The sequence below is a fragment of the Procambarus clarkii genome, chromosome 69 (assembly GCF_040958095.1).
Source record: "Procambarus clarkii isolate CNS0578487 chromosome 69, FALCON_Pclarkii_2.0, whole genome shotgun sequence".
Lineage (NCBI taxonomy): Eukaryota > Metazoa > Arthropoda > Malacostraca > Decapoda > Cambaridae > Procambarus > Procambarus clarkii.
Window position 1 is genome coordinate 15,940,174 of NC_091218.1, and position 24,712 is coordinate 15,964,885.

Sequence of the window (24,712 nt, forward strand, 5' to 3'; positions counted from 1 at the left end):
AGAGTGTAACACTTATATGTTGTGTTTACTACATTAATCTACAATGTTAAATAGGATTATTGTATTGTAATTTGTGGATTTGTAGTGACTGGATTTGTGACTTGAAGGACTTGAAGTTGAGGAGGATAGAAATAGCCTAAGCTACTCTATCCCTTTGAGATGTATTTTATCGTCTGAATAAACGTACTTAAACTCTCTGGACCGAACAGCTAATTAAATCAGGTGATCGAAGTGTCAATAATACCATCATTTCTGCAGACAACTGTATTAAAATAATATAGGGAATATTAATAACACAAATATGTGTAAAAGTTAATTTTTCAAAATGTATTGGGTTGTACTGTTTCATGTTGCCATGCGGGAATACATTATTTCATTGAATGTTACTGTAAATTATTGACTATTTTGGAATTGTTGAGAAACTTCATAAGTTTTGGCCACCCCCTCTTGCCAACATGTGATCCGTAATATTGTGTGTTTGGGGGCTGTAAGACCGTCTATGTTGCAAAGGAACATGTGTTATGTTGCCACATATTGCACCTCCTGTTGGGTAGTATATATTTAGGGATTACCTGGTAGAGAAGGTGAATGGTAGGTAGGCCTTCTGAACACTTTGTACCACACGTGAAGATCAGCTTGTGTGTGTCGACAGGCACACCACCTCTTGGATACAAACCCACATATATGCATTTGTGAAATATATATAAAGTCGTAGATATAATCAATAAACGACTATTGATTTAGATGTAAGTCTCGACCTGATCTCACACTCAGACCGTGACAAAGCACTCAGAGTGCGAAAGACTTGATGTAATTGCTTGACATAAATTTCACACTCACGTAAAGTGTGTGTTTATCGTGTTGTTGAGTCTATTAGAAGATAGTACCATTACCTATCATTGGTGTTACTATCATTAGTTACTGGTGTTACTATCATTACACTACTATCATTAGTGGTAGTAGCCTCGTACAGAATTCTCTTCACACACTGAATAAATCATTATCACACTACCTCTCGCTAATCTTCCTCTCTCTGGTAAATATGTTTCCATCTCATTACGCGTCTGTGATGTGTTTCAGAGGAGTAAAAGAATAATAAACATGTGAAAAACACGACCCTGAACTCAAAATGTCAAAAAAACAAAAATGGAAAGGGCGGAAAAAAAAAGGTTGATGCGAGGGTTTCCGTTGGCTGCGTCAGGCTTGCGAGACAGCGCCCTCACTGACCGTTACAGCGCGAGGGGGAATCTGCGCATTGCTGCCACCAACAAGCTGCTTTTCTGAATTATTATCATACCCGAGGCTGGCGAGGGTGTGCGAGCGTGCGCTCCAGGCGATGCAGAAAACACCACCCAGAATTCTTTTCCTTAGTGAGCCGGAAGTGGCTTGAAGCGCGCTAATGCATTCACGTGACGCCCCGTGTACCGACAGACAGACACAGACACACACAGACACACACACACACACACACACACACACACACACACACACACACACACACACACACACACACACACACACACGCACGCACGCAAGAGGACATGTTTTCTCTCCCTCTCGCTCGCTGGCTGCTACCGCTCACATCTTATTAGCATTCTCGTTTATATCTCTGCTGTAGATGTTTGTAATACCCCCGTTGTCGGTGATGTTGCTGCCGTTGTCGGTGATGTTGCTGCTGCCGTTGTCGGTGATGTTGCTGCCGTTGTCGGTGATGTTGCTGCTGCCGTTGTCGGTGATGTTGCTGCCGTTGTCGGTGATGTTGCTGCCGTTGTCGGTGATGTTGCTGCTGCCGTTGTCGGTGATGTTGCTGCCGTTGTCGGTGATGTTGTTGCCGTTGTCGGTGATGATGCTACCGTTGTCGGTGATGTTGCTGCCGTTGTCGGTGATGTTGCTGCCGTTGTCGGTGATGTTGCTGCCGTTGTCGGTGATGTTGCTGCCGTTGTCGGTGATGTTGCCGTTGTCGGTGATGTTGCTGCCGTTGTCGGTGATGTTGCTGCCGTTGTCGGTGATGTTGCTGCCGTTGTCGGTGATGTTGCCGTTGTCGGTGATGTTGCTGCCGTTGTCGGTGATGATGCTGCTGCCGTTGTCGGTGATGTTGCTGCCGTTGTCGGTGATGTTACTGCCGTTGTCGGTGATGTTGCTGCCGTTGTCGGTGATGTTGCTACCGTTGTCGGCGATGATGCTACCGTTGTCGGTATATATATATAATATATTTTTTTTACCACAGACGTGGCCACACATTTACAATGCTAACCAGCATATATACATTTTATTCTGTCCCCCATGGACAGGGTTAGCGATCTGTTAAACATATAGTTTAGTGATTACAATATCTTGTATGGTGGAATATACGATGACATCTGCATGTATAGAAACTTTCCTCCAGAGACCGCCACCGTAGTCACCGTATATACTGCATAAGGAAAAATATTGCAAAATACCGATGTCTTCACAGTACATGTTGCAAATTGTAGATATATTTATTCTGACTGTTCAGTGTAGACAGATAGGAAACGTAGTGTCATAGGCTGGCGGCGGGTGTTGCCATAGGCTGGCGGAGGGGGTGCCATAGACTGGCGATGTGGGTGCTATAGGCTGGCGGCGGGGGTTGCCATAGTCTGGTGGCGGAGGTGCCATAGGCTGGCGGCGGGGGTTGCCATAGACTGGCGGAGGGGGTGCCATAGTCTGGCGGCGGGGGTTGCCATAGTCTGGCGGCGGGGGTTGCCATAGTCTGGCGACGGGGATGCCTTAGGCTGGCGGCGGTAGGTACCATAGGCTGGCGGCGGCGGATGCCATAGCCTGACGACGGTGATGCCACAGCCTGACGACATGGTTGCCATAGACTAGCAACAGGGGTGCCATAGGCTTACGTCAAGCCTATAGCACACTTAACCTATTGCGTTAAGTATATCAAGGTAACAGACTCGTCAGTATATAGGTATAGCGGTTGTCTTAAGAATATACCAGGGGAAGCTGTGAGTATTCAACACGGGCGCAGTGTTCTTGAGAATATATGTGAGAGGCAGGACACAGCCCTGAAGAACAGCGCTATTCAATGGTAAACTTATCAAATTATACTGAGGTATACCGATATATCTGGCTTCACGGTATATGTACACTAAAAGGTATACTCCACCTCACGGTGTGTATATATATATATATATATATATATATATATATATATATATATATATATATATATATATATATATATATATATATATATATATATATATATATTGAGAGTTTACGCTAGGACTACGATCAGAACCAAAGTATACTTGGTAGTTGATCAATACGCAATTGTGGTGGCCTTAATAACCCTCCGGTGGTTAATATAGGCCTTAATAACCCTCCGGTGGTTAATATAGGCCTTAATAACCCTCCGGTGGTTAATATAGGCCTTAATAACCCTCCGGTGGTTAATATAGACCTTAATAACCCTCCGGTGGTTAATATAGACCTTAATAACCCTCCGGTGGTTAATATAGGCCTTAATAACCCTCCGGTGGTTAATATAGGCCTTAATAACCCTCCGGTGGTTAATATAGGCCTTAATAACCCTCCGGTGGTTAATATAGGCCTTAATAACCCTCCAGTGGTTAATATAGGCCTTAATAACCCTCCGGTGGTTAATATACACCTTAATAACCCTCCGGTGGTTAATATAGGCCTTAATAACCCTCCAGTGGTTAATATACACCTTAATAACCCTCCAGTGGTTAATATAGACCTTAATGACCCTCCAGTGGTTAATATAGGCCTTATTATTATATCATATGGTAATTGGGTCACCACTTCGGTCACCATTTTGTCATCAGTAGAGATAAAACAGCCCAGTTATACACACACAAATTCTTTAACTACCAAATACAGAATTGTTGATAAGGAGGACTGGACGTTTATACGCACTGTGAGCTCCCCGAGGCCGTAACCGTGCACCGTAATGCCTGGAGCAGCTCTGGGCTGCCTTCAGCCAATCTTGTCAATTATGTCAAGAGACGTGGGAGTGGCCGGCAGCGTGGCGGCCAAGCCAGGATATCGTCTTGCTCCGTCTCCCTTCAACGGTGTAATGACATCCACGAGACGAGGCAATCCGACCCTACGAGGTCGGATGCCGTAATTTGGATAATTGAGAGGGATATGTGGTTTAGCTATTCATCCAGTGTGGATTGAGTGTCATGTATGGACGGGGGGAGGCGAGGCTACGTCTGGCAGACGGTATCTAGTCTCGGTAGTATAGAAAACGGGTTGCGTGTTTTGTGTGAATATTGTGAAATTTTAATTTATAATTATTAATTAAACGTAAATGGTTTTTGTAGTGAGCGATTGGTACGTATTATATAAAAAAGTTTGTATAATATTTGTGAATTACGGAATATTTGTTTACAAAACCATATTGCATTTATTTCCTATTTTCTGGCTATGCCTAAACGCTTCCACCATGTTTCTCCCTCACACCATGTCAGTCTTCCTTCTCCTCATTCCTTCACTACATTTCCTTCTCAACTCCTTTCAATCTTTACCATTTTCCCCATTCATCTTTGTCTCCCTCCTCCTCCTCCTCCTCCTAGTCCTCCACACCCCCCCCCTCCCCTCTTCCTGTAATCCAGCCGTTCCATGGGGATTAGGACACTGACGGGATTTTGTTAGTAACTCGGCGTAAATCCCAGCAACTGTCACATTGTTGACGTACACACACACACACACACACACGCACACACACGCACACACATATACACGGGCCTCGTGGCTGAGTGGACAGCGCTCGGGGGTCGTAATCCGAATGGCCCGGGTTCGATTTCCAGCGGAGGTGGAAACAAATGGGCAGAGTTTCTTTCGCCCTGATGCCCCTGTTCACCTAGCAGTAAATAGGTACCTGGGAGTTAGACAGCTGCTTCCTGGAGATGTATATGTGTGTTCAACCCATTCTCCTGTGTAGATAGCAGTCTTTGTAACTATGTACACCATAGTACAAAGATTACCGTTCAAAGCAATTAGATAGTAAAACTTTGTACTATTCACTTTATAAGAGTCGGAAAAAATTAAGCTAAAAAACAAACTTAAATATTCCTAGGCCTAGTATAGTGCACATATGTACTATATTAGGCCTCAGATTATCGTCTATTAGGCCTAGGAAGGTTAAGAAGGTTAAATGAACAAATCCACAAGGGCCGTGACAAGGATTCGAACCTGCGTCCGGGAGCATCCCAGACACTGCCTGAAATTTGTTCATTGGATGCATCACGTTAGTGTGATCTCTGTGTGTGTTAGGAAGGTTAGTTTGTCTTTCCAATCGTAAGTAGAAGACAGTTTTCCAGTTTGTCCAACTCAATAGTGTCGAGTAATACGTTCTAATTTGGTTGTACGTCGGTATATATACTCTGGTCCTCATCGTTAATATAAGGACTACCTAAACAGGAGGCTGGACTGGTGTGTGTGTGTGTGTGTGTGTGTGTGTGTGTGTGTGTGTGTGTGTGTGTGTGTGAGAGAGAGAGAGAGAGAGAGAGAGAGAGAGAGAGAGAGAGAGAGAGAGAGTGAATAAGTGTGGGTGTGCATTCCCATATGAGTGTGTGAATGTTTGAGAGTATAGTGTTTGTCCGAGTGCGAGAGTGCGTGAATGTTTGTGTATGAATGTTTTATACTCACCTAGTTCGTGTAAGTGAATGAGTGCGTGAATGTTAGTCTGTTGCTCCATTGCCTGTTTGTGATTTACCTACTTTTCCCCGAGGATCACTAACCCGAGTGACATCGACGAAAACAGGAAGCCAGCGGCATGATAGGAAAAATGTGAAATGTGAGAGTGTGTGGGAATATTTGTGTGCGAGTGTGAGTGCATCTGATACATGTCAACATCAACACTCCTCCCCCAACACACACAGGACTCTCTCCGTCCTATAAAAAAATGTGGTAATTACGGTCTCGCTTCATGCAGGTCGGCGTTCAATCCCTGACCGTCCAAGTGGTTGGGCACCATTCCTTCCCCCCCCCCCCCCCCCCGTCCCATTCCAAATCCTTATCCACCTCTTCCAAGTGCTATATAGTCGAAATGGCTTGGCGCTTTCCTCTGATAATTCCCTCCCCACCCCCCCCAACACAGAACTCTCCCCCCCCCCCTCCCCTCTTCCCTCTCTTTCCATTCCTCTTAATCCCACGTCACCAAATGATGTTCTTTGATCTGATTATTAATACGGGCTAAATCATCTTATCTTGCCCCTCCTAACGGTAAGATATCAAGATATAATTTCATGTATGCGGTTCTGGCGTTGTACTCGGGGGGGGGGGGGGCTAATGGGTCTATCCGGCCAGTGAGGCCTATCGGGGGGGGGGGGGGGGGGGTGGATAGGGGGGGGCCCTAGCGCCCGCTAAATTCGCCGAGCCGACGCCTACTTGATTCAAAAATGTACTCTGGGCCGTTGAATGGGGAATCATTCATCGTGAAAATTGCGGATCCGTGTAATTTACTTGCCCTCAATCTCACCTTTCATTCTGGGGGGGGGGGGGGACATCTAATTTGATATTTTGGTAATGAAAGCGGCGGTACGAGAGGCTACGATGATGATGGAAACTGGCATGTGTCATAGGTTTTCGCAAACATTCCCAATTTATCGCGTTTGATATGCCGTAGGCCATTGTTCAACCCGGATATAGATGTGTGTGTAAATATGTATTTTTTTCTTTCAGAGCTAGATTTGTCGGCGTTTTGTCTAACATTTCATATTTTTATTGTGTACAAAATTTTAGTATTTGGTTGATTTGAGAGTGCACGAGTTTAACCACTCGCTGGGGCACTCTTTCACTCGCTAGACATGCCGAAACAGGCAGCATTGAGGGCAGACGTGCTGGCGAGCGATGCCTTCTGGGAAAAACTGTTAGCCAGAGAATTACAGAAGCCACGAAAATCGTCTCGCTCTAACCCCCCGTCGGCAGATTAAGAGCTAGCGCCAGAAAAGGCGAGAAATTGTGGCAAGGTTTTCAATCTGGATGTGTTTGGCCGCCCCCTGGCCGCCGCCCTGCCCGCCCCCTGGCCGCCGCCCTGCCCGCCCCCTGGCCGCCGCTCTGGCCGCCCCCTGGCCGCCCCCTGGCCGCCCCCTGGCCGCCCCCTGGCCGCCCCCTGGCCGCCCCCTGGCCGCCGCTCTAGCTGCTGCCTCGGTAACCACCCGCCTTCAGCTATATATACACTAACATGCAGAATAACCACATGTGAAAAATAGAAAATGCTTAACGCGTTTTCGGCTAATTCGCCTTCATCAGAGCAAAGTAGAATGAAGTTCTACTTCTTTGATCTTCATTCTACTTTGCTCTGATGAAGGCGAATTAGCCGAAAACGCGTTAAGCATTTTCTATGTTTCACATGTGGTTATTCTGCATACTTGGATCAGTATTTTTGTGATCATTATTGCATACACTAACATATCAGCGCAGTATAATGCACAGATATAAATGTTGGGCCCGAAACGCTGCGCGTGCTCTGCCCGAAACGCTGCGCGTGCTAGTGGCTTTACAAGACTGTAATTACCATATTTGTATCCTCACATTCCTTATGTACATTCTTGTATATGCATAAATAAATAAATAAATAAATAAATAAATAAATATTTGTGTGATCAATTTATACATAACACCTTTCCTCCTCCCCCCCCCCCCCCCCGCGCCCTCTATCTGCGGTAGGCAAAATGTCGGACGTTCACAGATTAAGAGGGAAGTGACAAAAGACTGTCACTCGGCGCGTAAAACAGTTTTGGGCGGGGGACTGAGGGGTGTTCAGCCATCTGCATCGCTCTTACCGGGATTAGATCCCACTGTGTCACGCCGCAGCCTCATCCTTATTTCCCCGTTTTACCGCTACGATAAATAGCGTTTCTCTGTCAAACAAAATATCCATATTTATATTCCCCCTGACATCACCACTACGTCAACAATGTCCGTAAATCATATACAAGACGAAATTAGTTAATATTCCGCAGGAAGCGGGAGTAAATGTCGGTATAGCAAGAGGGTATCCGGCCCCCCCTCCCTCCCCTCCCCCCACTCCTTGGTACCAGTGTGAAAAACTAATGTTTACATTTTGAGCGGAATTCCATTTGAAGTTCAGTGAATCATGAGGAGCGGCACTTAGGGTGTCGAGAGGAGGGGAAAAGTAGACCATTTAAGGCTCCAACAAATACCCTGCAGCTCTCGCTCGGTCTGATTTACATCTCTGAATACTGCGCTCTGATGCCCCGGGGCTTTTATGAGTGGGCAATCTGATGGGCTTCCTGGACCCCCTCGTGTTGGCTGGCATTGTGAGTCCAGGGGCAAGAGGGTGGCTATCCGCAAAGCTACAATTAAGAGGTAATTGTAAATAGAGATTATGTTCCTACCTTTGGTTGAGGAACAGGCGAATTACGGCCTGAGTACCGGGAAAATCCTGTGTATTAGAATATCAGCCGAATTACTAATGGCTCTCAGGGCGCGAGGTCTTCCTTTTACTAGTTAAGCTCTTTGTTGTAAGTGTTACATATGGACTTATGTCTTGTAGACTCTCACTCGAGTATTTCCCTCTATCTCTCATGTATCTGTATCTGTATCTCTGTCTATGTATCTGTATCTGTATCTGTATCTGTATCTGTATCTCTCTCTCTCTCTCTCTCTCTCTCTCTCTCTCTCTCTCTCTCTCTCTCTCTCTCTCTCTCTCTCTCTCTCTCTCTCTCTCTCTGTGTGGAATGAATAGGGAGGAGAGAAGTGGGTGAGTAGTGTAGGGCATCCACACAGCATGCACTCAAAGCCTCGCGTGAATGGAGCACTCATCTTAGCCTTCAAGCACGTCGCTAGCCTCTCCATTGTCCCACTATAATGCTTAAGTGCATTATACGTCACTCAAATGTATTATTATTATTATTATTATTATTATTATTATTATTATTAATATTAATTATCATTATTTGTAGTATTTTAATTGTATAATAATTATAAGTACTTTTATAATTATTTAAAATTTTATTATTATTATTTTTACTATATAATAAGTATTCAAATCGCAAAATTGATTTGTATTAAAAAGAACACCTACGTAATATTTAAGACCGAATTCATTGTCGCCAGCTACCAGCGCAACCCGGCCTACCTTGAGGTGCTTCCGGGGCTTAGCGTCCCCGCGGCCCGGTCGTCGACCAGGCCTGACCAGGACCAGGGGCGGCCTCCCAATAGAACGTCGCATTTTTGACGTATACTCTCCCCTAAGGCCAAAAATTATCGTACTAGAAAATGGCAGCGGCTCGCGACATTAACATACTGTCCCGTTTTCTGTTTTGGGTCCTCTGGTAGCTGAGATAAGGGCACTTCTTAGTACGACAGTTTCTTGACGTTGGGGAGTCTGAGGAGGACAGGCTGTCTGATAATAGATAGCAGGCTGTCTAGGCTAGTAAAGACATGAGCAGGCAGGCGCCCGCCTGTCAGTCTGTACAGTAGAGAAGTGGGAAAACAGACTCAATAGTTCAAGTTCATGTTTATTGAGATAAAGAACTACATCTCAAAGGGATAGAGTAGCTTAGGCTATTTCTTCCCCCCCCCCCCCCCCCCCCGGACTCAATAGACGGAATATAACAAATTACAATACTATAATTTTAGGAGCCCAGCCTCCTAAAATGACAGGACTTAAAACATCTGTTTTGGTATACAATAAAAAAGGGCAAAAAACTATTAAAATTCAAAATTCTTAGACCTATTATAGCATTGTTTCGTCTCGAGCCTAAGAGAGCGTATGTAAGGATTAAGCTTGGACAGGTTGGGTTAGGGTTACTTAAACAACATTTTGGTATGATATTTGTGCTAATTCACTAATACAGAACACGAACTTTTTGGGCCCAACAGTGTTGTGTGATATATATATATATATATATATATATATATATATATATATATATATATATATATAATAGAGAGAGAGCCCTGTCTGTCTGGGTTCGAATCCTTCAGGGGTGATGAGTTTTCGGTAGCATACTGTCTTGGGGACCGTTCAAGCTTGTTTGCGTATGTATATATGTATGTAATTTTATGCGTAAGTATCCGTTAGGGAAATGAAGCACAAAACATGTTTTTTTTATTTATTATTGCATATAATGTCTTTTTATATCACAATGGAAGGGAACTATCGGGAAAAAGCGTCAAGACATTACGACTATATAGCACTAGGAAATGTGTCAGCATATAAGGCTCAGGGATGGGACGGGGGGAAGGAATGGTGCCCAACCACTTGGATGGCCAGGGATTGAATGCCGACCTGCATGATTGATTGATTGGTGAAGATTAAGCCACCCAAAAGGTGGCACGGGCATGACTAGCCCGTATGTGGTGGCCCTTTTTGAACCATTACCAGTATCAAGAGCTGATACTGGAGATCTGTGGAGGTGCGACTGCACCCTGCGTGACGGGAGATGTCTCCCGTGGTGACCGACCTGCATGAAGCGAGACCGTCGTTCTACCATCCAGCCCCGTGACAGCTGACTAACACCCAGGTACCTATTTACTGCTAGGTAACAGGGGCATTCAGGGTGAAAGAAACTTTGCCCATTTGTTTCTGCCTCGTGCGGGAATCGAACCCGCGCCACAGAATTACGAGTCCTGCGCGCTATCCACCAGGCTACGAGGCCCCTACCATGGCCACAATTCCTTCCCCCGTCCCATTGCACAGAACATAAACAAGAGTTTTGCTCTCTGGGAAATCTTGCGTCTGCAACACAGAGTATATCGATTTTGCTAGATAGGAGTAGAGCTGCTTGTACATTAGCTTTCTATACCACAAGTTACCTTAGCATGCGATGATTTCGGGGCTTAGTGTGGCTCGGTCCTCGACCAGGCCTGTGCAGAATACCCCAATTGAAGAACAGAGGTGCAACAGGTGAGGTGCCATAGAGAACATACGAAAAGTGACGTTATTTTTAAGAGGACGGGTTACTGAGAGAGAACTCTATCAACATCAGAGGCCCGAGACTGTTCAACACGCTTCCACTACACATAAGGGGCATAACTGGCCGACCATTCACAGTGTTCAAGAGAGAACTGGATAAGCACCTCCAAAGGATACCTAATCAACGAGGCTATGACTCATACGTCAGGCTGTGAGTTATACGTCAGGTCGCGTCCAACAGCCTGGTTAACCAGTACAGCAACCAGGAAGCCTGGTCGAGGACCGGGCCGCGGGGGATGCTAAGCCCCGAAACCATCTCAAAGTAACCTCAAGGTAAGGTAGGCCGCCTCCGCGGTCCGATCTCCAAGTGGTTCAAGAATTGGTCAACAATCTCTATACAGGTAGTATACTTGTAAGGTGAGTCAGTCACACAGTTACCAGTCTTGCTCCACACCCACCCAGCTGGGCGGCAGCTTTACAGTCATGTGCTTCACACCCACCCACCTGGGCGGCAGGTTTACAGTCATGTGCTCCACACCCACCCAACTGGGCGGCAGCTTTACAGTCATGTGCTCCACACCCACCCACCTGGGCGGCAGGTTTACAGTCATGTGCTCCACACCCACCCAACTGGGCGGCAGCTTTACATTCATGTGCTCCACACCCACCCAACGGGGTAGCTTTACATTCATGTGCAGGCTGCACCTACAGTAAGCAAAAATTCAATACTTGGCTAAGATTCCTGATAGTACATCATTATGAATTAAATACACATTGCTCGGACACCATTGATGGAATTACCTCTGAAGCCCGCCATTCTTTCACATTAAATTTCATAATGACATGAAATATGTGAATAGTTCTGCTGATAAAATTTACATTTAGTCAAGTCTACATGAGTGGGTGGTGCAGACACCCAGAGGTACTTGTAGCCGAGCCTAAGCCTAGCAGCGGTAACATCTAGAAGTCTGCTAATTATATTGGATGACCCATAGACGTGGGGTTCTTCCTGCATAATAGAATGATGATAGATGGAGTAACTGACGTGAATGTCACTTTGCCTCAAGTCTATGAAATTTTGATGTTCCCGGAATATTACTGCCCTTAGGCTGCTCAAAGGCAGTCCAAGATGGTAATCAATTTTCTTTTTACTAGCAAACGTTGTGGCTAACTCATAAGTTTTGTCATGCATCCGAAGAGAGAAGGAATCCACGTGAGACAAACTCTGACTCCATTACTGATTATTTCATGATATCTATGTCTAGCTCCAGACACACTAGACAGTAGGTTAGACGGTAGAGCGACGGTCTCGCTTCATGCAGGTCGGCGTTCAATCCCCGACCGTCCAAGTGGTTGGGCACTGTAGCGAGTAGATTATCCCAATAATAGACTCGCTCCAAATGCATTGTTAATATTCCTGTCAACCTTTGGAGATGAATGAGGTGAGGCGTTGGCCGGGCAACACGGTGAGGTGTTGCCCGAGCATATAAGCAGCAGAATAGCAAACATTAACTCACCATTTGGTCACCATTTGGTCCGGGAGACATCTTCCGTCACGCAGGGTGCAGTTGCGCCTCCACAGATCTCCAGTATCATCTTTTGATACTGGTAATGGCTCGAAAGGGCCACCACTTACGGGCTATTCATACCCGTGCCACCTCTTGGGTGGCTTAATCTTCATCAATCAATCAAACATTAACTAGTCTACTTTCAAGTGTGGTCTAGAGCAGACACTTGCGAGATACTGTACCGACGCTCAGTGCGCTCAACTCACACCAAAGTATCACCGGTGTACTTCTGTATATATTCGACCAAATATATATATAGTATCTTAGTGTCTGTGTTTATTTGTCACCATACTTTACGTAACAATAGAACCGTTACACCTGCACTGTAGCCTCTAGTGCACTGTACTGCAGAGTCGTATAGTGTATTGTACTATACTGTACTGAACGGTACAGTACTGTATTGTAGGGTAATTTACTATAGTGTTCTCTAATGGACTGCACTGTATTGTACACTTTACTTGACGGTACTGTATCAACCTTACCTAGTTTGCCCTAGCCTAGTCCAGTGTAGCCTAGCTTGCCTAGCTTAGCTTAACATAGCATAATATAGCGTCATTCTCTAAAAAACGACTGACGAGAGTTCAAATGATCAAAGTGTAACGCACAAGATGTTTATTATTCAAAATGACCGATGACTTTGCAAAAATGTGTAAAAGACTTATTTTTTTTTATTTTATTTTTTACATGCAAGCATGCGTAAAATTTACAATAAAAACAGAACAAATATAACATAGAACAAAAGCACACATATGTACAAGGACAAAGGAACAAATCAATAGAAGACCAGCCAGAAGGGCTGACCACAAAAATGCATATACAAATATAAACACAGCGTAAGACAAACATAAGGGAAAACCCCAGGACAAAATGCACACAAAACAAGCCTGCTAACACCTCAAACTCATACAGAGAGGCGAGAAACATACAAGAATAAGGACAATAACAATAAAGAAAACAGATCCGCCATAACAAACGGAAGGAAAAACAAAGTGGCAAGACATAACAAAGAGCACACGCCAACAGCCTGAAGGGCACACAATATGACAAGCAAGCGCACACGACATCCACAACCGAACACACAAACGCATAGGAACCGCACACCCCCCCCCCCCCCACTAGCCACACAAGAAAATCCAGAATACAAACCGGAGCACGCAGGAACCGGGAAACAATACCCACCCCACCCACTCACATACACACCCCACAACCATGCACACCACAGGCAACACAAAATAAATAGAAATCACTTGCGAGGAACAACGTGAGAAATGTACTTCTCCGGGAAAAGATCACGAGGATACTTCGCCTTGTAAGCTTCCCAGACTAGATCTTCAAGGTCGGTAGGGTTTTTGATCCCCCGCTCTCGAGCGGGGGATCATAAACTCGGGAACATCTATATCTGGCGGCATCGGCCAACGCCCAAGGTCACTGACGCAAGTCGCATAACGAGGCTGGGGAGCGCCAACCACGCCCTTCGAGGAAGCAGACGACACCGGAGAAGAGGACGAGGGTCGCCGAGCCTGCCACGCCTTCGCCATCGGAGCAGGTGTCGGACGCTGAGACGATAGCACTTCCACGGATACCGCAGGAGACACGGAAGGTACTCCAGGAAAGGGAAGAGGCGGCAAGACCGCTGCCGAGGAAACAGGTAACGAGGAAGGAGCCACAGAACATCCAGAGCCAGCATCCTTTCGCAACATCACCACCAGGCCACCCCGCTCACCACCAACTACAGCAGGGGGAACCACCACCCACGAAGAACCGGAGCCATCCGACGCAGGCAACGCACCTGAAGCAGGACCCTCGGACACCGGACCAGAAGTTGAGGCCGAAACGCCGGCACCGGCATCCTCAGGCAAGTGTACCTCCGCCACCACCGTAGTGTGCACCACATCCGGAGCCACTCCACCGTCAACGGAAGGACGACACTCGTCGAAGTCGCCAACTTCAGCCCACGCAGAAGAACGCCGGGAACGCTTAGGCTCGGGCCACACATCATCAGACCCGGAGGCAGACTCAGCGACCCGCGCAGCACCAACCGACGCACGCCGCAGCACGGCAGCCTCCTCAACCCCACGGGGCACCAGGCCAGGCACAGGAGGGAATGCCGGATCAACCCCAGCTCCCAGCACAGCCGGAACAGACGGCGAGGGCGCAGGGACCGGGACAGACACAGCAGAGGAAGAACTGGAAGACGAGAGGTCTGAGCAAACGGCAGGCGGAAGAGGCTCAGGGACACCAGCTGGAGCACTAGGCGAGGACCCAACCTCCGGAGGAGATGCGGCAACAACAGGCGGAGCAACAGCTGCTACAGAGGGCACCTCCTCAGCCGAAGAGACGTCCACACCCACCGAATCATCCCCCACAGGAAGGGGCGGAAAATCCTCCTCGCTGAAGAGATTCACTGGTGCAACAGGAGGCGCAGAACAGTCAGCAGCCTGATGGCCCAAAAGACCACAACGATAACACGTCCGCGGCTGACGGGCGTAAAACACCCGAACGTTGTACCCCATAAGGCGCACAGAGGACGGAATATCCGGCCGGAGTCTCATGCCCAGGGTGCGAATGTTAGACCTCACACCCTTAAGAGGACTAGAAGACACCACGTTCACTCTCACACTAACAACTGCGCCAAACCGGCCGAAATACCGCCGTAGCAGAGCCTCTGGAAACTCCAAGGGAGCCCCATGCACACTGATGTAAGTAAGTGCACCACTTCTATCCGAGAGGGTGACAGTGCCCGCACCATCCGGCAGGGGCAGTGTCCGCCCCTGGTATCGCCGGAGAAAATCGCGATACGCCACCTCCTCTGCGAACTTCACAATTGCCCTACGGGCCGTTACCAACTCGACCCCATAAATCGCAAACACAGGGACAGAGAGCATTTCACAAGCCAGGGCAATCTCCGGGTAACCAGCCCGCACAGAGAACTCTAGTCCCACAGACTGAGCCCGGACGACAGGGGGTAGAGGGACCCCCATCGTAACGCCACGTCAGCACAGGCGAGCAGAGACACACCCGCCCCCAACCGGCCGAAACGGGCAAACAACACCAACTGCTGGAGCGCCGATTCAACACGTCCGCCCCGTACCGAAGCTAGGGCCAGACTCTCATAAAAGACTATTTGATTGCATGTTAAATCTAATCGTTTTTACTAGTTGCATTGTGCATGTATGGCTTAAATCACGTATATAAATATACATTGGTGTTGTTTAGAGAGGAAAATGAACGGTTGTAAAGGTAATATTGCACTAACAATGGTCGTTAGTGAAACTAGCGTCAGTTCTGCCCGAAACGCTGCGCGTACTAGTGGCTTTACAAGATTGTAAATGCTATGCTATGTATTCTCTCAAACCCAATGTAATTTCTTGTATATAAATAAATAAATAAATCAGTTGCTATACACCGCCATTGCAGCAATCTCCTCCCTCCCCATCTCACGTGAAATTTGTGCCTATTACGCGTTGTTACATTCAAGAAACAGTTATTTAATTAAAGAAAATTATAATGGTGATGCCGTTGCTACATTTGAAAGGCAAATAACGAACTATGAGTGTACGGTAGTGTACTGTTGTGGCCTATACTGTACTGCATTGTACTGTACTGCACTGTACTGTTTTGTACTGAAGTGTAACGTACTGTATTATATTATACTGTACTGGATCATACTGTAGTATTCTGTACCATACTGTACTCTACGGTACTGTACTTTTCTGTATTATACAGTACTGTAGTGGACTGCACTGTACGGTACTGTACTATACTATGCAATAATGTAGTGTAATGTACTGCACTATACAATAGTGTACGGGAGTGTTCAGTAGAGTACAATACTATAGCATAGTCTACTGTATTTTAGTGTACTCTCTACTATACTGTACCGTGTAGTGTACTGTAATGTACTTGACGTTAGTGGAGTATATTGTATTGTACTGCATCGTAATGTACTGAACTGTACCCTGTACTGTACTCTGTACAATACTGTATTGTACTGTACCCTGTACTCAACTGTAGTGTACATTATTATACTGTACGGTACTGTAGTGTATTGTACTGTAGTGTTTTGTAATGAAGTGTATTGCATTGGACTGTAGTGTAGTGTATCCTGTACAGTACTATAGCGTACTATACTCTAGTATATTGTACTGTAGAGTACTTGACTACAGTGTATTATATTTTACTGTAGTGTAGCCTGTACCGTACATTAATATACTGTACTGTACTGTACCGTTGACTGTACTGTATGGTATGGTACTGTACAATACTGTACCGTGTACTGTACTGTATTGTACGGTACTGTACCTTGTAGTGTAGTGTACTGTTATGTAGGGTACTGTACTGTACTCCACTTTACTGTAGTGTACTGTACTATACGGTACTGTACTGTTCTCTATTGTACTGTAGAGCACTGTGCCCTTGGCTGTTGTGTATCGTACGGTACTGTAGTGTAATGTATAGTAGTGTACTGTATTGTAATGTATAGTAGTGTACTGTTTTGTATCGTACGGAACTATACTGTACAGTAGTGTAATGTATAGTACTGTAATGTATAGTACTGTAATGTATCGTAGATAAGTGTACTGTAGTGTGTTTTAGTGTAGTTACAGGTTGAATAATTAATCAGATTATATACTAATTATAATAATACTTATTTAATAGTAATTAAGCGAAAGTCATCATTTGTGAGTGTAAAGTAAAATATTGTTTCTCATACATTTGGTATATGTATGTTTCTCATACATTTGGTATACATTTTGGTGTATATATTGAAGTGTCAATAAATAATGTGCATGAATTACTGGAGTATCCAATTAGGAGGAGCCGACCAATGACAGTACAGCGTGCGAGAATGTGACGTCAACTGGGAAATCGAAACGTGATTGGTTGTTGAGTCGACGTGGTCGGCGAGGAGCCACGGAACGTTATTTTGACCCTAGTATTCGCGAAGTACGGGTGTACAAGTTAGTGTCAGGGCGTGTTGTTACTCTTGAGCTGGTACCCCGTTACCCTTTCGGGTAGCTAGGGCTGACAGCCCCCCTAGCTTACACTCATTTTGTACACCGTCAAAACGCGAATACATAGGGTCAAAAATAAATAAAATCTGGCGTATATACCCTCTTGAGTATACGCAGATATTTTAGTGCTGATCCATAATCAGTACTGAAATAGAAAAAAATGTTAATTACATACTGAATGAGAATGTTTTTTCAGGGCTATTGTTAGTGACTGAGGTAATCGGTGGGAAGATGATGCCTCGCATGAAATTTGCCGAGTGGTGAGGTATGAATCGTGGAGACTAACGTTGATGGGACCAGTTGTGGAGCGATGAATTACGTCAGAAGCTGGTGGCAGATGTTTTTGTTGAGCAAGATGTGCTACTGATAGCTGGATCATATCTGGTAAGGCAAGTAGTTATTAGGTAGTTTAAGTTCGGCATGGTAATAATTGAATACGATACCCTACTTAAATAGTTAATATTGGTTATTTGAAGTTTAAAAGATTAAAGTGGACGAGCACATACTATTAACAACTTCAATCTTAATACATAATTTTGTATGTGGTGATAGGGCGGGGCAACCCACAGATAATGTGTCAAACCAGTTGAGTATCGAGTTGGGATATATGCGTTTAAGAGTTGCATTTTAAATGAGGTACATCAGAGAAAATAGTTTACCGAAGGGAAGTAGACGTGTCAAAGGTATGGTATAGGGATGATTGAATGATTTATATTGGTAGCATCCAGTAACTGTTGCCTTGTTGCAGGTAATACCGGATAGATTGGCCGGATCCCTGGGCTGTGGAAGAGGACAGAGATGCGTCAACTTCACTGTTCGTGAGTTCCACCTGAGCAGCCGTAGGGTGAAGACGTGTCGTCTGAACACTCCGGCAGTTTGGGGAGGTTGCAGTTTTTTCGCCGGCAGGGGGTGTGGGGGTCTCTTACCCTCCCTGTCCAGTGTTGCCTGCCTGGCTGCGTGCTGACGTGGCCGTTTTGACATGGGGGGGCCTGGCTATGCCTCCTGTGTTGCGGGTAAATTCCGTGGGACTGGAATTCACGTGTAAGGCTGGTTATCCGGCCGTTGAGTTGTGTGTGACATGCTTCGTGTCCCGGTGGAAGCTGTGTATGGCGTTGAGCTTGTTACGGCCCACCGGGTGATTGTCAAGTTCGTGGGGGAAGAGGAGTATCGGGACTTCCTCCGGCGGAACGAGGGGCGTTCATTGCAGTTGCCGGATGGCGCCGGCTCCGTTACGATCTCGGACCGAAGTGGTGCCCTGACATATGTCAGTGTGCACGGTGCGCCCCTGGAGTTCCCTGAAAACCTTCTCCGGCGCTTCTTCGGGAGGTATGGTGTAGTCATCAGTGTGCGGGTGAACAAGCTGTCCTCGGGGAAGTATGCTGGGAAGCAGACGAACGTCCGTACATTAGGTATGCGCCTGCGGTCGGATATCCCATCTTCTGTCCGGCTGCTGGGCTACTACGTTCTGGTATACTATGCCAGGCAGCCCCATACTTGTTTCCGGTGTGGCCAGTTGGGGCATCAGGCTGCCGGGTGCTCTGAGACACCTGCTGCGCCCGTTAACTTATTCCGGGAGGAGGATTTCCCGCCGCTCCCTCAGGGCGTAGATTCCGGAGATGAAGTGGAGCAGGTCCCAGTCGCTGCTGATGCGGCCCCTCCTGCGTCACCCGACGTGCCCCCGGTGCTTGTTGCCCCTCAGCCGAGTGCGTCTGCGTCTTCCTCGACTCCTGCTGCTGTGCCTGGTCCTGCACCCTCGCCAGGTGTTCCGGCTGTGTTGGGTGTTGGGGGTGCTGCGGAGCATCCTGTTGTGTGCGGCCCGGTTCCCCATGTGGTTGAGGCTGCTGAAGTACTGCGACGGGCGTTGGTTCGCCCGGTTCGTGAGGGCCGTGGTTCTGGGTCCGCCTCCGGCTGTGAGGATGTGCGGCCAGTGCCCAAGCGTTCTAGGCGCTCTTCTACTGCTTGGGCTGATATGAAGGACTACGACGCGGGTGGAGCCTCGGGAGATGGTGTGGCGATTCCGGGTGCCTCGTGCTCTACGACGCTGGTGGTGGCTGATGTCCATGTGTCAGCTGTTGACGATGATTGTGCGTCTAATTTACCTCCTGTTCTTTCTCCTGCAGAAGGTTCTCCGCAGTGGGAGGTGGTTGCTCCTACGGGCGTGGATCCTGGTACGAGCCGAGGCATCAAGCTGGTGCTGAAAAAGGATGCCAAGCGTGGGGGGTCCCAGCAGGTGCAACGTTCAGTGGTTGCCGAGGAGCCCTGTGAGGCAGCTGAGGAGGCTCCCAGTGTGCTGCCCATTGCCCGGCCTCTTGGGAAGGAGCCTCTCCCTCTCATCTTGGCCTCCGGAGTGGCGATGGATGCCGACGACCATCCGTTGAATTTTGAAATTGTTGACCGTGTACGTCCTGCTCCGTGGTGCCCTTCTACCATCTGGATTCGTCGGGCTAAGTGTTTTATTGTGGGTGTGCCAGAGTTAATGCCCGATCCTCGTACGCTCAATAGTGACCATGTTTCGGAGGACATTATGTTACTTTGGGAAGCGTACTGTATTCGCTTCCCGGCGGAAGAGTGGCCGGACAAGTATGAGATCTTTTTGTAGTCTGTGTGCTTGCTGTGTGTTTTATTTGTTTTGTTTTCTTGTGTTTTTGGCCCTTCAGGCCGGTGTTTAGTGACTTGTGTTCCTGCCTGATTTTTTATTGTACTTGGCCTCGCCTTTTGTTACGGGGCGTTAATGTATTGATTTTCTGTTGCTTTACCTGTTGCCTCTTGTTGTATGTTTTGTTTTTTGGAGGTGTTGTTTTGTACTGTGATTGCTGGATTGCCATTGTATTCTGTTTTGTGCTTTGATGTATGCTGTATTTTTCATGTTTTTCTTGTGTATGTGTTTTGTTGTGCTCTGCTGTCGGCCCTTCTGGCCGGTGGTCTATTGTTTTCCTTTATGTATTCTGTATTCTTATTGTATTTAATTTGCATGCTCTGCATGTAAAAAAAAATAAAAAAAAAAAAAAAAAAAAACTTCACTGTTCGTGAAGACTTTGCAGTAAGTGTCTGAATCGTGTTTGGTCTAATTGTCGTAGATAGGTGGGTGGGGCTAGGTTGTAAGTTCGGCCACGTTACTAGAGACTAAAGGAGTGTTAATTTTGTCTGGTTTGAATATCGTATTAGGGGCCGAGAGTAGTTATGATAAGTTTGTCAACGATGATGTTAAATTGGTTAAGGTGTAAATATTTAGCGAGTGTCGCATGTTGCAGGTAGAAGTGGGTACAATAACAAAGTAGGAATTAATAGGACTCGTAAACGGTTAATTGAATAGACAGGATGAGTAGGCAATATAAGATGGCATATAAAGACTTGGAAAACCTCATAACGTTGTTCCATTAATTGTTGAACCGTACCTTACATAGGTGTAAAGCAAGTAGTTAATAATGTTGCCACTAAGGCAAGTTTACCGGGAGTAACGCAGTAGTGTATATTGAATTTGGACCCACTCTATAGGTCCATGTAAGAAAATGTACGTGATGAGGATAGGCCGTGGTGGACGGGATTTACTCCCAAATCGATGTAAAAAAAAGAAATGTAAAATAAAGGATGACGGCAGTAGATTGGCGGCATTGAATAGATAAGTGTCGCTGGGTTCTTGAATAGAGTAGTTTGCGGGTAATGGTGTGAAGTTGACAGAGGTGGTTAAATACTCCAGTGGCAGTTTGACCACTACTACAGCCATATCAGGTCTCATCGCGAGTGGTTTAATTGCAAACAATACAGCCTTAGTGTTAAAGTTTTAAGTGTTAGCATTTTGTGATTTAGACAAATTAGTTTGGCTGGAGGATGCAGTTGTTTGTTGACAGTGCTTAAGTCTACTGAATAAGTGTCGATAGGCTTTGGGCTGAGAAATCGCGCGGCGTGTCTTTAAAATGTGTTAGTGCCGCAATCATTGAATGGGCACTTTAAAGTGTTGTGGTTACCAGAGTACATAATTTTACATTTGAGAGGGGTGGGACGCTTGTAAATGTATGGGGTTGCTGTCCTCGTGGAGTGCCGTAGACAAATCTGTCTACGGCGTTTGACGTAGAGCTGCTACTACCAATAACCATTATAGTAGGATTAAAATTTTCCCGCCGCTGGCGGCCAAGAACCGCGCGATTTTCGCCGCTGGCGGCCAAGAACCGCGCGATTTTCGCCGCTGGCGGCCAAGAACCGCGCGATTTTCGCCGCTGGCGGCCAAGAACCGCGCGATTTTCGCCGCTGGCGGCCAAGAACCGCGCGATTTTCGCCGCTGGCGGCCAAGAACCGCGCGATTTTCGCCGCTGGCGGCCAAGAACCGCGCGATTTTCGCCGCTGGCGGCCAAGAACCGCGCGATTTTCGCCGCTGGCGGCCAAGAACCGCGCGATTTTCGCCGCTGGCGGCCAAGAACCGCGCGATTTTCGCCGCTGGCGGCCAAGAACCGCGCGATTTTCGCCGCTGGCGGCCAAGAACCGCGCGATTTTCGCCGCTGGCGGCCAAGAACCGCGCGATTTTCGCCGCTGGCGGCCAAGAACCGCGCGATTTTCGCCGCTGGCGGCCAAGAACCGCGCGATTTTCGCCGCTGGCGGCCAAGAACCGCGCGATTTTCGCCGCTGGCGGCCAAGAACCGCGCGATTTTCGCCGCTGGCGGCCAAGAACCGCGCGATTTTCGCCGCTGGCGGCCAAGAACCGCGCGATTTTCGCCGCTGGCGGCCAAGAACCGCGCGATTTTCGCCGCTGGCGGCCAAGAACCGCGCGATTTTCGCCGCTGGCGGCCAAGAACCGCGCGATTTTCGCCGCTGGCGGCCAAGAACCGCGCGATTTTCGCCGCTGGCGGCCAAGAACCGCGCGATTTTCGCCGCTGGCGGCCAAGAACCGCGCGATTTTCGCCGCTGGCGGCCAAGAACCGCGCGATTTTCGCCGCTGGCGGCCAAGAACCGCGCGATTTTCGCCGCTGGCGGCCAAGAACCGCGCGATTTTCGCCGCTGGCGGCCAAGAACCGCGCGATTTTCGCCGCTGGCGGCCAAGAACCGCGCGATTTTCGCCGCTGGCGGCCAAGAACCGCGCGATTTTCGCCGCTGGCGGCCAAGAACCGCGCGATTTTCGCCGCTGGCGGCCAAGAACCGCGCGATTTTCGCCGCTGGCGGCCAAGAACCGCGCGATTTTCGCCGCTGGCGGCCAAGAACCGCGCGATTTTCGCCGCTGGCGGCCAAGAACCGCGCGATTTTCGCCGCTGGCGGCCAAGAACCGCGCGATTTTCGCCGCTGGCGGCCAAGAACCGCGCGATTTTCGCCGCTGGCGGCCAAGAACCGCGCGATTTTCGCCGCTACCGGCCAAGAACCGCGCGATTTTCGCCGCTACCGGCCAAGAACCGCGCGATTTTCGCCGCTACCGGCCAAGAACCGCGCGATTTTCGCCGCTACCGGCCAAGAACCGCGCGATTTTCGCCGCTACCGGCCAAGAACCGCGCGATTTTCGCCGCTAGCGGCCAAGAACCGCGCGATTTTCGCCGCTAGCGGCCAAAAACCGCGCGATTTTCGCCGCTAGCGGCCAAAAACCGCGCGATTTACGCCGCTAGCGGCCAAAAACCGCGCGATTTTCGCCGCTAGCGGCCAAAAACCGCGCGATTTTCGCCGCTAGCGGCCAAAAACAATGCGATTTTCGCAGCTGGTTGGCAAAAATCGCGATTATCGCCGCTACCGGCCAAAAATTGCGTGATTTTCGCCGCTAGCGGCCAAAAACCGTGCGATTTTCACAGCTGGCGGGCAAAAATCGCGCGATTTAAGCCGCTAGCGGCTAAAAATCGTGCGAATTTCGCCGCTAACGGCCAAAAACCATGCGATTTTTGCAGCTGGCGGGCAAAAATCGCGCGCATTTAGCCCCTACCTGCCAAAAATCGACCGATTTTCGCCGCTAGCGGCCAAAAAAGGGGCTATTTTCCCCGCTAGCGGCCAAAAACCGTGCGATTTTCGCTGCTAGCGGCCAAAAATCGGGCGATTTTCGCCGCTACCGGCCAAAAATAGCGCTATTTTCGCCGCTACCGGCCAAGAACCGCGCGATTTTCGCCGCTGGCGGCCAAGAACCGCGCGATTTTCGCCGCTGGCGGCCAAGAACCGCGCGATTTTCGCCGCTGGCGGCCAAGAACCGCGCGATTTTCGCCGCTGGCGGCCAAGAACCGCGCGATTTTCGCCGCTGGCGGCCAAGAACCGCGCGATTTTCGCCGCTGGCGGCCAAGAACCGCGCGATTTTCGCCGCTGGCGGCCAAGAACCGCGCGATTTTCGCCGCTGGCGGCCAAGAACCGCGCGATTTTCGCCGCTGGCGGCCAAGAACCGCGCGATTTTCGCCGCTGGCGGCCAAGAACCGCGCGATTTTCGCCGCTGGTTGGCAAAAATCGCGCGATTTTCGCCGCTGGTTGGCAAAAATCGCGCGATTTTCGCAGCTGGTTGGCAAAAATCGCGATTATCGCCGCTACCGGCCAAAAATTGCGTGATTTTCGCCGCTGGCGGCCAAAAACCGTGCGATTTTAGCCGCTAGCGGCTAAAAATCGTGCGAATTTCGCCGCTAACGGCCAAAAACCATGCGATTTTTGCAGCTGGCGGGCAAAAATCGCGCGCATTTAGCCCCTACCTGCCAAAAATCGACCGATTTTCGCCGCTAGCGGCCAAAAAAGGGGCTATTTTCCCCGCTAGCGGCCAAAAACCGTGCGATTTTCGCTGCTAGCGGCCAAAAACCGTGCGATTTTCGCTGCTAGCGGCCAAAAATCGGGCGATTTTTGCCGCTACCGGCCAAGAACCGCGCGATTTTCGCCGCTACCGGCCAAGAACCGCGCGATTTTCGCCGCTACCGGCCAAGAACCGCGCGATTTTCGCCGCTACCGGCCAAGAACCGCGCGATTTTCGCCGCTACCGGCCAAGAACCGCGCGATTTTCGCCGCTACCGGCCAAGAACCGCGCGATTTTCGCCGCTACCGGCCAAGAACCGCGCGATTTTCGCCGCTACCGGCCAAGAACCGCGCGATTTTCGCCGCTACCGGCCAAGAACCGCGCGATTTTCGCCGCTACCGGCCAAGAACCGCGCGATTTTCGCCGCTACCGGCCAAGAACCGCGCGATTTTCGCCGCTACCGGCCAAGAACCGCGCGATTTTCGCCGCTACCGGCCAAGAACCGCGCGATTTTCGCCGCTACCGGCCAAGAACCGCGCGATTTTCGCCGCTACCGGCCAAGAACCGCGCGATT

At 48.4% G+C, this 24,712-nt stretch overlaps 2 protein-coding genes across 4 annotated transcripts in view; one reads left to right on the forward strand and one right to left on the reverse strand.

The window, feature by feature from the left end:
- LOC123772307 (uncharacterized) overlaps positions 1 to 21,105 on the forward strand; it is a 200,397-nt gene extending 179,292 nt beyond the window's left edge. Inside the window, exons 1-3 of one of the 3 annotated variants that reach the window (XM_069311478.1) lie at positions 17,338 to 17,417; positions 17,668 to 17,855; positions 18,220 to 21,105. In XM_069311478.1, the coding sequence (XP_069167579.1) occupies positions 18,550 to 20,070 (1,521 nt within the window). In that variant the 5' untranslated portion in view covers positions 17,338 to 17,417; positions 17,668 to 17,855; positions 18,220 to 18,549 and the 3' untranslated portion in view covers positions 20,071 to 21,105. Of the gene's footprint in view, positions 1 to 17,337; positions 17,856 to 18,219 lie in introns of those variants that run through there. The other 2 variants (XM_069311479.1, XM_069311480.1) reach the window with 2 other exon arrangements.
- Positions 1,579 to 2,241, reverse strand: LOC138355864 (uncharacterized). Its single transcript, XM_069311407.1, has one exon. The coding sequence runs from the start codon at positions 2,239 to 2,241 to the stop codon at positions 1,579 to 1,581; it is 663 nt and encodes a 220-aa protein (XP_069167508.1).
- Positions 21,106 to 24,712: the final 3,607 nt, after the last annotated feature.